A 16,907-nucleotide genomic window follows, 5' to 3' on the forward strand; every position below is an offset into this window, starting at 1 on the left:
AGGCTGGAGTGCAGCCCACTGCAACCTTCGTTTCTCGGATTCAAGTGATTCTCCTGCCTCAGCCTCCCGAGTAACTGGCACCTGCCACCATGCCTGGCTCTAATTTTTTCTATTTTTAGTAGAGACGGGGTTTTACCATGTTGGCCAGGCTTGTCTCGAACTCCTGTCCTCAGGTGATCTCCCTGCCTTGGTGAGCCACTGTGCCCAGCCAAGCTTTTCTTCTTAACTTTTAAGTTTAGTTTGTCAAATACCAGGAAAATCCCTCTCGGAACTATTAGAATTACACTGAGTTGATCAACAAATTTTGAGGGTGAATTGATTAGTTTTCCTTCCCACAAACAATATCTCTTTCTGTTTGTCTTCTTGACCTAATGTCTTTCAGTAAGTCAGATAGTTTTCTCCCTAATGGTTTTTGCACATTTTTTGTTAGATTCCTGGAGTAATACAGTTTTTGATCCCTTGATAAATTATAATTAAAATGACATTTTCTAATTTTTTATGTTGTTGAATTCAATACAATTGTTTTAGATATTCATCTTGTACCCAGAAGCCTTGTCAGACTTTATTCAGACACATTTTAGATTGTCTAGGATTTTCTGTTTAGACAGGCATCATATATAAGTAATTACAAGCTGTTTGTTTCTGACATTTCACAGTCTTTAGATGCTTTCTTTGTATTTTTCATGTGTTAATATATTGGTTACAGTGATAGTGATATCCTTGTCTTAGTCTTGTCTCTAAAGGAAATGTTCCTAATAGTTCACCGTTAGATACACTGTTTGCTGTGTATTTCTTGTACATAGTCTTTATCAGGTTAAGGAAGCTTCCTTGGTTGTACAGTGTTGTTAATATAAATGGTTTTAAATTTTTATCTAATGCTTTTTTTTTTTTGAGATGGAGTCTTGCTGTGTCGCCCAGACTGGAGTGCAGTGGCATGATCTCGGCTCACTGCAACCTCCGCCTCCCAGGTTCAAGCAATTCTCCTGCCTCAGCCTCCCAAGTAGCTGGGATTACAAGCATGCACCACCATGCCTGGCTAATTTTTTGTATTCTTAGTAGAGACGGGATTTAACCATCTGGCCAGACTGGCATCGAACTCCTGACTTTGTGATCCACCCGCCTTGGCCTCCCAAAGTGCTGGGATTGCCGGTGTGAGCCACCATGCCCAGCCAATCTAATGCTTCTTCTGCAGCTATTGAAATGGTCACACAGTTTTTCTCCCTGAAGAATGTGATGAATTATAGCTGATCAGTATTCAAATATTGAACTAACTTTGCAATTCTAGAATAAATTCAGTTTGGTCATGATGCACACTCTTTGAAATTTGGATTTAGGTTGCTATGATTTTGTTTTGGATTTTTGCCTCTGCATAAATGAGATCAGATTTGGTTTTCCTTCCTTGTGTGTTATGGACAGGTTTGATCTTAAAGTTATATAACTTAAGCTTACAGAGTTTGTGAAGTGAGTATTCCATTGCATGGACTTTTTCGTAATTTGTTTAGTCCTGTTTTGCTGGATATTTAGGTTAGTTTCCAGTGTTTTGCTATTAGAAACAATGTGGTATTGTAAATCCTTGCATACTTCAGTTACAGACAAATATGTATTTATAGGCTAAATATGAAAAAGTGGAATTGCTTGGTCTGAGGGTATTTATAAATTTAATTGTCATAAATGTTGCATTATTGAACTTTGAAGGTGTTCCGGGTTGTAGTCTTACCATCAATGTATGTCTGTTTCCCTGCATATTTCATTGAGGGGGTTAGATAAGCACTTACAGTAAAAGAAGAAAACAAAATGCATTCTATTTCTCTTCTGCTGCACATGTCTTCGGTTTTACAACCAACTTTTTCTTGAAATAGTACCACATTCAGCTTACCTCCCACACATTTGTCAGCTAGTCCGGCATCTTCCCCTGCCAATCTACTGAAACTGCCCTTAGCAAGGCCATTTGCCTCTTACTGGTTATATCCAGTAGACTTTTCTCCTTAATTTATTTTTTTCCAGTCTTACTTGACTCCCCAGCAGTATTTGTTGAGTTAGCCATGTCATCATTCTTAAGATACTCTCTTCCGAAATGTTGTGATGCTTTGCTGTCTTTTGGCCTTTTCTTACCTTTATGACTCTTCAGTCTCATTTTCTACTGTGGTTCCACTCCTTCTGCCCGTTCCTTAAATGTTAGAGTTCCTTACATTTCTGTTCTTATTCCTCTGGTCACTCAGTACATTCTGGTGATGTCCCCTAGAGTCATGGCTTCACCTGTAATTACCATCTATATGCCAAAGGCTCCCAACCTTTATACCCTGCGCCTAACTCACTAAGCTGTAGACCTGCATGTACACTGATATATTGACTATTACTTGGGTGTTCCATCCAACAGATCCCTCAATTTCAGCATTTTAAGAACTAAGCTCATCATGTTCTCCTTCAACCCTATTTCTTCTCTGTTTCTTAGTACCACTATTTATCCAAGTCAGAAGTGTGCATGCGTGTGTACATGTGTGTGTGTCTATTTATCCGTGCCTTTTCTTCCTCCTTCTGTAGCCAGCCATTTGTTAGATTCTTTCAGTTTTCTTATTCTAAACCTCTTTCTGTCTTTACTACTATCCCATTTTTTTTAGGCTTTAGAAATTAATCAGATTTTAAAGTGAACAGTTAGATTGTTTTTTCTTAACTTCATCTGTATAGTTCTTTTATGAATTTGTCTGTATAATTAAGTTTTGACCAGTACTTCATTATTAGATTGGTACCTCTTTTTTTTTTTAAGGCAGAGTCTTCTGTCACCCACGCTGGAGTACAGTGGCAGGATCTCGGCTCACTGCAGCCTCCGCTTCCCAGGCTCAAGTGATTCTCATGCCTCAGCCTTCTCAGTAGCTGGGATTATAGGCACACAACCACCTCACCTGGCTAATTTTTGTATTTTTAGTAGAGACGAGGTTTTGCCATGTTACCCAGGCTGGTCTGAAACTCCTAGCCTCAAGTGATCTGCCCGCCTCTGCCTCCCAAGATGTTGGGATCACAGGCGTGAGCCACTGTGCCCGGCTGGTACCTCATTGTTTAAAGATGGACTTTTATTTTAAAGATAGAAACTGTTAGACATTCATGATCTAGTAGAGCATGGGCTTTTGAATCTCAGTGAACAGGATTTGACTCTAACCTCAGTCACTTAATATTTGCTTTAACCTTGAGTTACTTACACTTTAAGTTTTATCATCTGAAAGTGAATATTATATATACCCTGGGGCAGTGTTGAGGATTAAGTAGATATATTAAGATATATGAAGGTGTTTGGTACATCATAGGAATTCAATAAATTTAGAAATTATGATATAGTGCTATAATATTGACGACATACAGCAATTTTAACTTTAAAATGTTTTTGCATTACAGATAGTGTGTGTACCATATCAGTGGCGTGTAACTATGCTCATCATTGTTCTTGTCAATGCCTTTGTATCTATCACAGTGGAGGTAAGCACTTCCATAGTCAAATGGCTACCATGTTACTTTGGAATTCTTGGGTGATTTAATGGTAAATGGGAGAAGAGGACAGGTAATATAATGGAAAGCCACAGAGTCTCAGTTTCATCTTAGGCAAATTCATTTAGCATTCTCTTGTGAAACTTCTCCATGAATTCATAGTGATCATATTAAGGGATGTGACTTAGTTGCACTCACACAGATAGGAGAAAATAAGCAATGTGATAATAAAAAGTAATGATGAGTAGAAAGGAGAAAAGTTCGGGGCCTCGGTGGCCCATGAACTAATGAATCAGTGATTGTGAAATCAGAGTTGGCATGTGCCACCTGTGTTTTGTGATGTACAGTAAAATCTCCCATTTAAGGAAGGAAAGAATGGGGCGGGGGGCCATGCTCCAGGAAACACAGTGAATATTAATAGCAAGAGAGTTTAATGAAAGTATAAAATAATTATCGTTATGGACTTACCTAATTTCAGCATTGATTACTGGAACATCCTCCTTGATATTTGCTTTTGAGTGGCCTCTAGAGGTCTTAAGTACCCTTTGATTCATTGTATATTGTGTAGTTATCCTCCTGTTAGAATTGCCTTTGGGTTAGTCTCTAAAAGGAGGTAGCAAGTTCTCATTGGTGGCTTTTGTCTGCTCTCAGAACTACTATCGTAATTGACTGTTACAGTAACTATAAGAAATGGAAGAGGGAGATACAGTTGTGATTTTTAAGTTAAGAGTTTCGTAGCACAGGCTTTTGGATTAAAATAAAGGTAATTTTTTTGAGAAATATATATCCATATATTTTAGTGATAATAGTTCTGGACTTAGAAATTATGCTTAATTTCATTACCCCCTAAAAGATGAGTTGGTATTTAAATTTGAGATATGATGGGCAGCATGGATATTATGGTACTGACCTTTGGAAGTTGCACAGTGCAATGTGATTTTTTTTTCTATTTTATGGGTGCTAGGAAGCACATGTAAGATATATTCTTAAAATTTTCTTTTTCTACAATATAAGTTCATCTTTTCACAGAAATGTTACTTATTCTTACTATCTAAAGAATGGTTTGTGTTGGATGCTGATGAAATTATATATCTATAGATATGGATATAGAATTAATACTAGATATTCAGTGAACATAAGCATTGTGAAGAAAGACTTCAAATTATATAAGCATCATTTTAATATGGGAAAGACCTTTTTATACAGAAGCCATATTTCATGGAAAATTTAGAAGTCTCGTTTTATCAAGAATGTTATGATGATTTATATTTGTTACAAAACTCCTGTCATTCTTGATCCTTTGGCAGTGTTAACTGAAATTCCATATATGAAAATCAAAATATGTTTTTCATCAATTATGCAGCATTGTGTGATTCTTTAAAAAGGTGCACATTAATAAAAAATGACTTAGTCATTGTTAATTCTTAACTCGCTGGACTATCTCTCAGAACTTCTTCCTTGACATGGTCCTTTGGAAAGTTGTATTCAATCGAGACAAACAAGGAGAGTATCGGTTCAGCACCACACAGCCACCACAGGTTGGAACTCAGCACTTCAATTCTCAGTTCTTCCTGTCTGTCCAGGCTCTTTGCTTGCGTACGCTGTATTTTCTAGCATGTTCTTGTTCTGTTACATGTTATTCTCTGGCGTGTTCTTGTTCTATTATGTGTTACTTCAGCCTTTTTCCCTGTGCTTGGCCTTTCATTTCTTATAACAAGTCCTAGAAAATTCATGGCAAACATTTGTTAGAGGCTTTTCAAGATCAGAAATTTCATAAGTCTCCTTTCCATTCCAATCCTGATCTTCTATTTGTGTAAAAGTCTTGTCCTCAGAGGTGAGTTAATTTTTCCATTTCAGTCTACTATAAATTTTATGTTTTTGTTTTTCATGAATCCCCTTAGAAGCTAAACGAGATTTATATAAACAAAATTTGCAGTGAAAATTGTTTCTTCTTGGATCAGAGTCCAAAGGCCAGAATTTTGAAGAAGTATTCCTGATTTCTTGTCAGTTACTGTCCCTTAATTTGGAGTGCCTTTTTGGCTTTCTCCAGCATTATATACCATTTCATTCAGAAGATGATTTGCCTTTTTTCATACAAACCATGTTTTAGGACATTTGACTTTTTGGGTCTGTTAAATAGCCTATCATTTGAAAGGTATCGCAAGTTCTGTGGTAAAGAGAGAAGAGACACAGAAGAATAAACGCATTTCCTAGTGTTAGGATGTTAAAGTAGAGCTCTTGATACTGATACAGATTGGACTTATTTTTTAAACCCATGCTGTGAGTCAGAACTCTTTGAGGTAGCTTTTTGGTCATAGAGAATTTGATAAAATCTCACCCCTTCATTGCCTTACCCATTTTTCTTTAGAGATGGGTGATATGCTTTACAGATAAGAGCTCTGAGTCTTTTACTCAGCCTTGAGCCACAGGAAGCTGGTGGTGTTGAAGAGGACTCCTTGGCATTTTTGAGTTGGGTTACGCACTTCGTTTTAGCCAACTTTTACCTAAGTGGTAACTTCCTGAGCTTTATTTTGGTAATCCAGCAGGCCTGATGTCCTGGTGTAATGCCACAGGATTGCTTTCAAAGAGGGCCTGCAGAGCACTGATTCCATTTTCTAATGCTTTATGGTGGATAATGATAGAATGCAGCAGCATCTGGAGTCAGCCTCAATTTTTTTTTTCCCCTGAAAGCAGTGTAATACCAGTTGTCCCTAGTAGTGGGTATGACTAGGGTTGTACAAGGGGCTCAAGTCCTTTAGCAAAATCTTGTCTGTGTATACACACACACACACACACACACACACCCCAACAACCCAACCCTCCCACCCCCGTATATATAGTTACCTCACTGCATTACTTCAGAAGGTTATTTTTGGCTTATATCATCAATTCTCATGTGAAATATTTGTATTGTATTCCTAGGCCTAGGAAAACATTTAGATTTTTATATTCTCCAAAGAGATCTCTGACTATTGATCTGAACAAGAAATTGCATGTTTTGGAGGGGAGTAATACCCTGGTTTAGGTGAAAGTATGTATCATAAGACCCCTTAAAAATATTTGGATTGGGAGTCTCTCCTTGCTTTTCAACCAAAATTAAATGACAGAAAATTCTTTTATTTGTCTCTGTTTTCTAAAGAAATTAATTAATAAATATCTGCCCTTCTCTTTTTGTGAGACCTGGGTCTCACTCTGTCACCCAGGCTGCAGTGCAGTGGCGTGATCATGGCTCACTGTAGCCTCGAGCTCCTCAGGCTCAGATTATCCTCCCATCTCAGCCTCCCCAGTGGCTGGCATTACAGGTGCAAGCCACTGTGCCCGGCAATCTTTGTTGGTTTGTTTTGTAGAGATAGGGTTTCACCATGTTGCTGGGTAGATGGAGCTACAGGTGCATGCCATCCCAGGCCCAGCAATTTTTTTTTTTTTTTTTTTTTTTTTTTTTTTCCCCCAGAGAGGAGGTTTTGCCATGTTGCCCAGGCTGGTCTCAAACTCCTGGGCTCAAGCCATCTGCCTGCCTCGGCCTCCCAAAGTGCTGGGATTACAGGCGTGAGCCACCACACTCGGCCCGCCCTTCTAATTTTTAGGAGTTTGTGTTTCTACCTCTAAAGTGTTCATGGGAGAGTGAAGGTAGAGAGTGGTCCAGAGCAGGTGGGCCCCAGTATACCCTATGTGTCAGCTGATTCTGAAAATCATCAAATAGACGAGAATTGAAGTCTTCCGTTTCTATGGTCATGATTAAGGTGCATTTTTAAAAAACTTACTGGCTTTAGGAAAGAGAGTTCTTATAACCTCCCAGCACAAAGTGGCATGCTTTCACTCTCTGCTGCTTCTGTGTGTAGTGTTGCTTCACTGTTGATGTTTGTGGCCCTTCGAGAGCCAGTCATTAGTTCATCGTATTACCGTAAGGCCGAGGTTCTCAGTCAGAGATGATTTCCCCCAGGGGACATTTGCCAGTGTCTGGAGACACTTTTGGTTGTCACAGTTGGCAGCCCCAGGTGTTCATACTTATTCTCTGACCAAAAAAAAAAAAAAATTTATACCGGTGATTTTCAAGCAAGATTATTCATCAGAAATACTTTGAACTCCACCCTTGCCCTACTGGATGGAAATCTTCAGTGGAGACCCCCGTCATCTGTGGTTTTCTATAAAGCTTTACCCTGTTTGAGGAGATCTGTGTCACATCTTCTCTTTAGGAGCATTTGTGCCCACCTTGTGTCTGTAAACTGAGGGTACTTAGTAGTGGAACTAGATCCTACCATCTGTGATCTGATCGTGCCTAGGGATTTGTGCCCAATTCATGTTTTCTTATTTGGTGAAAAATCCAAAAAAGTAGTTTTTATGGTGTAGTGGTAGTCTTTATGCCACTTAGAATATTATTTGAGCTACATAGCTAGAATGTTTATTCTGATTTTCTGTTTTGTTTTATATTCAGAATTGGTATGGAAGAAGACTTATGAAAACCACAGCACCGTTGTAACATTTTTTTCTTCAGGCTTGGCATTCTGTTTTATATACTACCCATGAAAACATTTACTGAAAGACATTGCTAAGCGTAAACTTGACATTTTTGAAAGTTCTTTTTAGTTTCTCTGCTAAACTATGCATGATAGCCTCTTTCCTTCTCTGAGGGGATAAATTTGGTCACTTAAGCATTCCTTTCAGAAACAAACCGAAAGATCCAGTTGCTACAGCTACTGTGTCCTGCTTTAGGGACTTGTGCCGTAGGTGTTTTGGAGAGACCCACGTGCTCACTCTGTGCCCGATGCCCTGTTTCATGGCCTTTGTGTTACACAGTGCTTGCCTTTCTCCCTGCACCATCATCATCTCCCCGCTGGCTGATTTCTCATTCCAGCATGCCTGTAGCACCTTTTATTTTCTCTTCTACTGAATTATATTGTGTTTGAGAATATGTGTGGTATGTTTGTGTTTGTAAACTAACAAACCTATGCTTGCATATAGTGTACTTTCTGTGTATGATACTTGGGGAAGGTAAGGGTACAGGAACAAAATGTTTTCAATTATGGTACAGTAGGGGGATCCTTAGTGTTCCTCATGACTTTTTAAAAATTGTGACAAGTGTACATTGTTTGTAATAGGGTTGTGAGGATTTTTAATGCATAAAAAGAATTCTATTCGGTTGTTCTATTTGCAATTAAATTAATTTTAATTTTATTGGTTGACTTACTTTCCACAAGTAGGGAGCAATGAATTGAAATATGTGTGTTTGGCTTTCCTTAACTCAGCTTGCTACACATTGCCCTTCAACCTGGCAGATTCTTTGGACGGACAAGTCCTATTATGTTTCTGCTTTTTTTAAAAAAGTCAACAGTCAACATTAGCTTATTTTCTCTGATAATCTAACAGTGCTACTTAAAAGTGACAGCTTTCGGCTGAGCACGGTGGCCCATACTTGTAATCCCAGCACTTTGGGAGGCTGAGGCAGGCAGATCACAAGGTCAGGAGATCGAGACCATCTTGGCCAACATGGTGAAACCCTGTCTCTACTAAAATACAAAAAATTAGCTGGACGCCGTGGCGCGTGCCTGTAATCCCAGCTACTTGGAAGGCTGAGGCAGGAGAATCACTTGAACTCGGGAGGCAGTGGTTGCAGTGAGCTTAGATCGCGCCACTGCACTCCAACCTGGTGACAGAGCAAGACTCCATCTGAAAAAAAAAAAAAAAAAGTGACAGCTTTCAAATTGATTTAGGAACAATGATTTTTTTCCACAATTAGATTGACAAATGACACCTTGGGAAAAAGTAAGATCTAAGTAGTAAATTATCATCTCAGATGAAATATTATGTTTGTTGTGTGCCTGTACTGGAAAGACATTATCTGTTATTTTGGATCACCTGAAGAATCCTATAAACAGTGACTTCTGTACCTTAATGCTAAGTATTTTCCTGTGGACTTTTTAAAAGGTGATACTAATATAACTCTCCTTAGTTATGACAGTGAAAAGGCTACTAGGCAAGTAATCTTCAAACTTCCCCCGCCCCCACCCCAGACGTAGCTTGCTTTTGTCCACCGTTTTTGCCTTTAAATTCTTGGTAGCAGTGTAGCTTATTGTGTTTTGTTGACAAACTTAAGCTAGTGGACCTTTAACATTGAGAGCGGTGAGTTACTGTTTACCATGCTCTCAGCGGGTCGGGGAGAAGAGGGGAAGAGTGTAGGTTCCTGATGGTGGTTTCAATTGGATGAGAAAGAGCTATCAAGTGACCTATGTAAAAACTTTTAAGAGCTTTAATTTTAAAGTATTTTTGCTCTTCTCCATTGGCTAATTTAGAAACATGTTTCAAAATACATCTCTAGCTAACTTGCCTTTTTAAATCATGAGGCATTTTAGATAACATTAGAATATGCATCTCAGTTACGTTATACTCTACTTTGTGAGATTACTTCATTTAGAGCTAGTTGTAGCCTGGGTTATATGTTGATTGGCAAAACAAAATGACCTGGAATTTAAATTTCATTTTGGAGAAGCAGCAGCCAAAATAATTAAGAACTGGCTGTTCTTTAGAGATAAATACAACTACTTCATTGAGTCCCGGTATAGTCATTGATATTTATTTCAAATTTCAGTTGAGACAAATTCTGAGGGCCCTTTTCAGCCCTCTGTTGAGTTTACATTTCTGTGCATTAACCAGGGACTCTGCTTTCTTGTTCTCCAAGGATCGTTTATCTAAGGCCACATTCACTAAAAACATCAGGATTGATCAGAAGGATTTCAGTGACAGCAGAGCTTTTTGCAATGAAATAATATGAAGCAATAGTACTTGTTTTATACAAACCCTTCCCAGTCATGGAGCACCAACAGAAACCATCGTTATAAAACAGTATTCTTTTTATATTAGTAAGGATGAGGTTTTAAAAGACGTAATTGACATTAAACATGATTGAAGCCCTAATTTTGACCAAAGGATATTTACTTCATGTTTTGAGAGATGACATTAACAGTAACGAGGCTACTTGTACACAGCTTTCTTCCAAAAACGATCATGCGGCTAAGTTGCCAGGAGCAATAGTATGGAAAGATAGTTTGGGACAGAATGTGAAGATTTTCAAATTAAAAATTAAAAATGTTTTCTCTTTCTGAATGGCTTAAAGTTCTTCTTAATACACTAGATATTCTGTTAAAGAATCCATATCTGCAAGTTATTTAAAATGTATTAGTATACAAGAGTATATGTATATAAGACTAAATGAAGTAAATCATATTGATAACCCCCGAAAAAAATCTAAAGAATAATCAGTTCCTAAATAATTGAAAGCTACCTTTAAAAAATAAAACAAAAGAACACGCATTTCGTTGTGTTGCCCAGGTTGGTCTTGAGCTCCTGGGCCCAAGCAATCCTCCCACCTCAGCCTCCCAAAATGCTGGGATTTCGGGCATGAGCCACCACACCCGGCAAAGCTGCCTTTTTTGTAACATGAATTTTTTCCCCCCATTTGTTGTGCTCAGAAGTCATCTCCTCTTATTTTCCTCTGCTAATGTGTGCTCTAACAAACCTGTTTAAAACAACAAGCCTTTAATCAACTGGGGTGGGTTTTTTTTTTCTCTTATTTCCTTAGGAGTCCGTGGATCGGTGGAGAAAATGCTGCTTACCCTGGGCCCTAAGCTGTGGAAAGAAGATACCAAAGGCAAAGTACATGTATCTGGCGCAGGAGCTCTTGGTTGATCCAGAATGGCCACCAAAACCTCAGACAACCACAGAAGCTAAAGGTTTAGTTAAGGAGAATGGATCATGTCAAATCATCACTATAACATAGCAGTGAATCAGTCTCAGTGGTATCGCTGATAACAGTATTCAGGAATACATGATATTAGGAGTTTCTGATCCTGTGTGTCAGAATGGCACTATTTCAGTTTATGTCCCTTCTGATATAGTAGCTTATTTGAGAGCTTTGCTCTTTCTTAAACATGAAAACAGAAAAAGATATTGTCCTAATAGTTCAATTAACAGTCAATCCATAAAGTCCTGTATCTTCATTCAGTAACCAAAATATTACATACATTTCCAGAATTTTCTTGGTTGTTACTCTCAGTGATATTCTTTATATTGGGTACAGGAGAAGTTTGGTAGGTTTTTCAACAATAGTTTTTGAGACCAGTTTACCTCTTCACATTTATGCTCACAACCCCCTTATTAGAAAAGTCTGTGTTTATATACAGGCTCTAAATTTGTGATTGATTAAAAGAAAGTGAGTGTTAATTAGCCTCCAGTGAAAATATATTGAAAGCCTATTTTCATTTGATTCCAATGTTTCTTCCAAAGAATTCTATATAAACATATGCCAATTCCCTAAGATGGTTTAGAGTTAGGAATGAGTTTTATGGTGTTTCTTATAGAACAACTCAGGTAATTTCCATTTCTGGTTTTATATTTTCTGTACAAACTGCCTGGGTTTTATTTTTCTAATCAGCAAGGTGCTTCACTGCCTTCTTGAGACGCCTCTCAAAGCTATTAAATGGCTCCTGTGCTATGTGTGGTGTCAGTAGTCTAATTTGCTTCTGTTAAATGTTGTAGAACCTTTTTCACTAGGAAATAAGATTCATTTCTTTTGGCAGTAGATGGAGATTCATCTTTTACTGTTTCTTCAAATGTGTTTCTGTCAGGCTTTGTGTTATTTTAAATGGTTTTTTAAATTTTCTTCTGTGTTTTCAATTACCTAAAGACATAGGATAATAGTTTTTTTAAGTTAGAATTTTACCTCATAAGATTTTTTTGAGGTTTGATGTGTGTCTCTGTCTTATCAATAATGAGGCTTAAAAAATATTGGATTTGAATGGCTGCCATTTTTTCAAAGCAATATGAATTTGATGAGTTTGTTTTATGCCATTAGGTGGCGCCAGAGGTCAGAGCATGTCTGTTTTGAATTGGATTGTTACAAATAAGCATATTTGATGTGGAAATTTCTGGGAGACAAAAAAATTGAGGAAATAAAGTTAAAAAATTGACATTCATTGAGCCAAAAGAAATGTGGAGAAGCATTTTTCACCTTTCTGTTTGGCCTGATTAACATTTAAATTCTTGCGAAAATTAAGGTAACTTTAAAAAAATGCCTTTTGTAGGTAGGATCCAGCAGTTTGGCAATGCCCACAGTTATTGTAACACAGAAAAACTGATAGTGCTGTAAAATGGACACTAAACTATTAAAACAGTGTGACATTGTTCTCTGTTCTTCCATAGCCAGTAACATGCTTGCTCGTGCTTTCTACTTCTAGCGATCATTCTTTTCCCAACATATATTTACAAATTTACCAAATTTTACCTAGAATTTTAGGACCAAATGGTTCTCACTCTTTATGCTGCAAAGACCTGGATGATGTTTGGTAACTATAGAAAAACAGAAGTTACACTCAGGATCACTGTTACTGCTATTGCCACTGATGATTCCTGCAAAAATGTAATCGAAGTTTTCCATCAAATGTATAATATGCTATTAATACACATTAGATGATGACAATTGTTCCATGAATGATTCTATGAAGCTATGCATCTTAGACCTCTTGAGCTGTGAATTAGCACTATTTTCTATAGTTACTTATTCTCTGGATCATTTTATAATTTCCATATTTCAAATATGCTCGTGTTATTCTTCAGTGATTTCCACAATTGTGCATTTTATTCTTTGGTTTAAGTACTGAAGCATATAATGAAAGTAATTGCTAAGTAGCAGCTTAAAAATTCAATTATCAGATTGTATTTAACATCTTTAAGAGCATGATCATAAAGAGCTATTTTTGACACCCCCTCCCCACTTTTTTAACATTTAGAGTTAATAAGGGTTTTATATTTCATCTTTCCATATTGTTTTCAAAGGAATGAGGTGTTTAGGTAGGTGGAAAAGCATTTGTAGGAAGTTAAATTTGAATATAGACAAGGTGGGTTATTCACGTTGAGAATGTTATTTGAAGAACGCCTGTGAAGCCAGGTGTGGGTTCTACTCAGTGCCATAGATAGACTGAGTCTTCTCTTGTAGGTCACCATTACATAGTAATTTTGATTCTGAATTTCACATTAAATTATTTGAGTTTATACAGACCTAAATTTTAAAATCTGTACATATATTATTTTGATGTATTAAGATGAATAAATATTGCTGATTTAAATTTTATTTATGCACATACTTAAAGGACAGAAATGTCTGGGAAAGTAATTGTTAAATAATGATATGTAACTTTTTAACTTTTTAAATAAATAACAAGATTTTTAATGTGTGTCTCCCTCAGGGTTGTTTAAAGTTTTTTTTCTCCCTCAAGTTTAAATAGTGGTAACTATATGTTTTGTATCTTCTAGCACCAACTGCTGTAAAGCAATGCTGCAAATAATGCTTGAATAAAAGTGGCTAAGCCAACAACAAAATAAATACTTTTTATAGTAGTTTTGTAATCCTTAAATTCGAAAGCTTTCCAAATTGCACTTGCATCTAAACAAAACTGTTGCAGTTTTTACTCTATTTATTTTGTTCCCCATGTTTGTGAAAGTCCTGCACAGTTTCAAAGGCATGGTAAATAATATATCAATGTTTATGTAGTCTGTTACAAAAACAGCTATAGATAACATTATCCAGTGAAAAGCAAAATTCAAGCTTTAGAAAATACTCATGCATGCAATTTTGACATATCTAAAAATAGATTTTTGTATATTTATGGTGGGAGGTGGTTGGGAACTTTCAACAAAATGGGGTGTTAATTTTTGTACAGTCTGTGGGCATTTACACATTTTTAATGTATTAAAATTTGGTAATTATGTGTACATTAAATTAATAAAATAGCTACTTCTGGTTATGATTTGTGAATTCCCTAAGACCTTGGATTTTTTTAAGTAACTTTATATCAGAAATGATACTGCATCTTTATATTTTTAAAATTGTATTGCTGCTCAAGAATGGTACCCTCTTGTCAAAAAGGCATACATTCATAATTGTACATTCAGCATTGTAAATAATCTTATGAAACCTTTTTTGATTGAAGCTATTCAAAATAAAAATTTTAATGATGAAATAACACTTTTTTTCTGTGTCTTTATACATTTGTTTGCTTTTTAGTCACATGAATACTGCCCTTTGCGGATTTATTTTCATGCCTATTAGTACTTCCCCATTTCCTTTTTTTTTTTTTAAAGGAAATAACATTCCGCATATCATACCGTGTGTGTGACCATCCTGGGGAAACCGCTCAGTCAGATGTAGTGTAGAGCCAGATGTTAAACGCGAGGAGGTCTGAGGGAAATGGTGAAATAGAAGAGTAGGGACTTAAAATCTATTAATAGTTGGGAGAATCAAACCAGAAGCTAATACCATGGAGAGAGAAAATGGTTGTAGAAATCCCAGAGAAGACAGGACCTTTGTTTGTGGCTGGGAGTTGTTTCCATGGAGCTCAGCTTCGGGAGACATGGCGCCTCTGCTAGGGAAATGTGGCTGGCTGTGGTGTGATGAATTTGGGGGGTGAGGGCCTGCCTGCTGTTTGTTACCTCAAGTTCTTAGCAGTCGCTATGGTTTGTGCAGCATGTATGATCTTGTCCCCACAGCCTGTTGGTGTGGGCATAGTTCTGCATGTGTCTCCTTCCCCCGTATTGCTGCCAATGGCTCTATTTTGAATGTATATTGCAGGAAGGGACAGGGAGTCCTAGGGGCTTGAGTGAGACTGTCTGTGGTCCAAGCTGGGGTGCGGTTGCTCCCTGTTGTGCCCTGCCCACTGAGTCTCCCTCAGAGGAAAGCGCTTATCTCACCCAGGCAGACCTGCTTTTGAATAGCCAAGCCCCTTAAGCCAGGTCACTGTTTGACAGCAGACTTCTGACCTGATATGGACACAGAATCTTGAGACCGGAAGCACTGGAGCTGTCAACTTCATTGCTCCAAATACTTCTCATTACCTCATCAGCTTGCTCAGTGGATGGACTAAGACTGTTCCCCCCACTCTCTGCAACTTCCATACCTACTTTAACCTTCTTGGACAATCAGAGTGTCTTCCTAAGGAACAAAACGTAGAGGCCATTCTGACTGGAGGTTTTCCTGGGGAAATAGGCTAAAGAAGGGCCACAAGAATTTGAGCCTGTGGCATCTTACTCTGTTTCACAGCTCGCCTTCCCAGTCTGTCATGTTGGCTCCCTGGCATTTTCATGGGCAAGGGCAGTGGGGGGGAGCTTTCACCTGATGTGCCTATGCATGACAGACTTACCAGGTCACCAGTGTAGCAGCTCTGGGCTCTGGAGTTGCATTCCTTGATCAGAACTGAAAGACCTCCTGCAATACTTGGCAGAGGCAGTGGCTCTTCCCTGCGGTCCGGGACTGCATGACTTTGAAGGTAATTTCCGTCAACCCGGCATGTACTGGGCTCTGACTGTATTGGGCTACATCAGAGGGTGATTGGATCCCACGATGCAGACATGCCTTATGTATTCTGACATTAAGCCTTTCTCAGTTATAGGTGTTACAAATATCTTTAGTTCATGGTTTATCTTTTCCCCTTTTTTATGGTGTCTTGAAGGATAGAAGTCTTAATGCAGACAGCGTTATCAGAGAGCTCAAAAGACACATAGACACGTTTTGCCTATAGACAAATGGGCAAAAGGAAACCCAGCCTTCTCAAATGAAGTGCAAGTGGGCCTTAATTATGTGCAAAGGTGCTCAAGTTCATCATTAAACAGGGAAAGGAAAAGTTAAACCATGCTGCGATATCTTTCTTAGAAATGGCAAAAATTAGGAAGGACCAAGTGTGGGCAGAGAGGAAGCACAGGAATTCTCATAAATGGTAGGTGGCATTGTAGACCAATACAACCACTTTGGAGAGCAGTCTGACGTTCCCAAGTTAAACTGAACATGTGAGCAGCTGGGCGCGGTGGTTCACACCTGTAATCCCAGCACTTTGGGAGGCCGAGGCGGGCGGATCACCTGAGCTCAGGAGTTTTAAGAGCAGCCTGGGCAACATGGTGAAACCCCGTCTGTACTAAAATACAAAAAATTAGCCAGGTGTGGTGGTGTCTGCCTGTAATCCCAGCTACTTGGGAGGCTGAGGCAGGAGAATTGCTTGAACCCGGGAGCCAGAGGTTGCAGTGAGCCGAGATTGCAACGCTGCACCCCAGCCTGGGCGACAGAGTCCCCTTCCCCGCCAAAAAAGGAACAGGTGAGCACCCTGCCACCTATTGAACATGTTCAAAGATGTTCTCAGCCTTAGTCCCAAAAGGAAAAAAAAAAAAATGGAGCATTTGAGAATGTTCTTAGCTTTATTGTTAAGTGAGGAAAGAAAAACAACACATATTAAAAAAAAAAAAAAACCTGGGTGGAAAATTAGGGCCATGTGGCATGAAAAGGAAGACCCAAGGGAAGTGTGGCCCATCTAGGGGTGTGGCTGCTGCAGTGATCCAGCTGTGTCACTACACTTCCCTGGCATCACAGTTACAGTGTGCCATTTATTGAAAAACTC

The 16,907-nt window shown here is 38.3% G+C and overlaps 1 protein-coding gene across 9 annotated transcripts in view; it reads left to right on the forward strand.

The window, feature by feature from the left end:
• Window positions 1–12,983, forward strand: part of LOC105470986 (ATPase 13A3) — a 91,933-nt gene extending 78,950 nt beyond the window's left edge. For 8 of the 9 annotated variants that reach the window (XM_071090637.1, XM_071090636.1, XM_071090634.1 and 5 more), the window contains 3 exons: window positions 3,388–3,468; window positions 4,926–5,015; window positions 11,051–12,983. In XM_071090637.1, the coding sequence (XP_070946738.1) occupies window positions 3,388–3,468; window positions 4,926–5,015; window positions 11,051–11,248 (369 nt within the window). In that variant the 3' untranslated portion in view covers window positions 11,249–12,983. The remainder of the gene's footprint in view (window positions 1–3,387; window positions 3,469–4,925; window positions 5,016–11,050) is intronic. The other variant, XM_071090640.1, reaches the window with a different exon arrangement.
• Window positions 12,984–16,907: the final 3,924 nt, after the last annotated feature.

The sequence above is a fragment of the Macaca nemestrina genome, chromosome 2, assembly GCF_043159975.1.
Source record: "Macaca nemestrina isolate mMacNem1 chromosome 2, mMacNem.hap1, whole genome shotgun sequence".
NCBI lineage: Eukaryota > Metazoa > Chordata > Mammalia > Primates > Cercopithecidae > Macaca > Macaca nemestrina.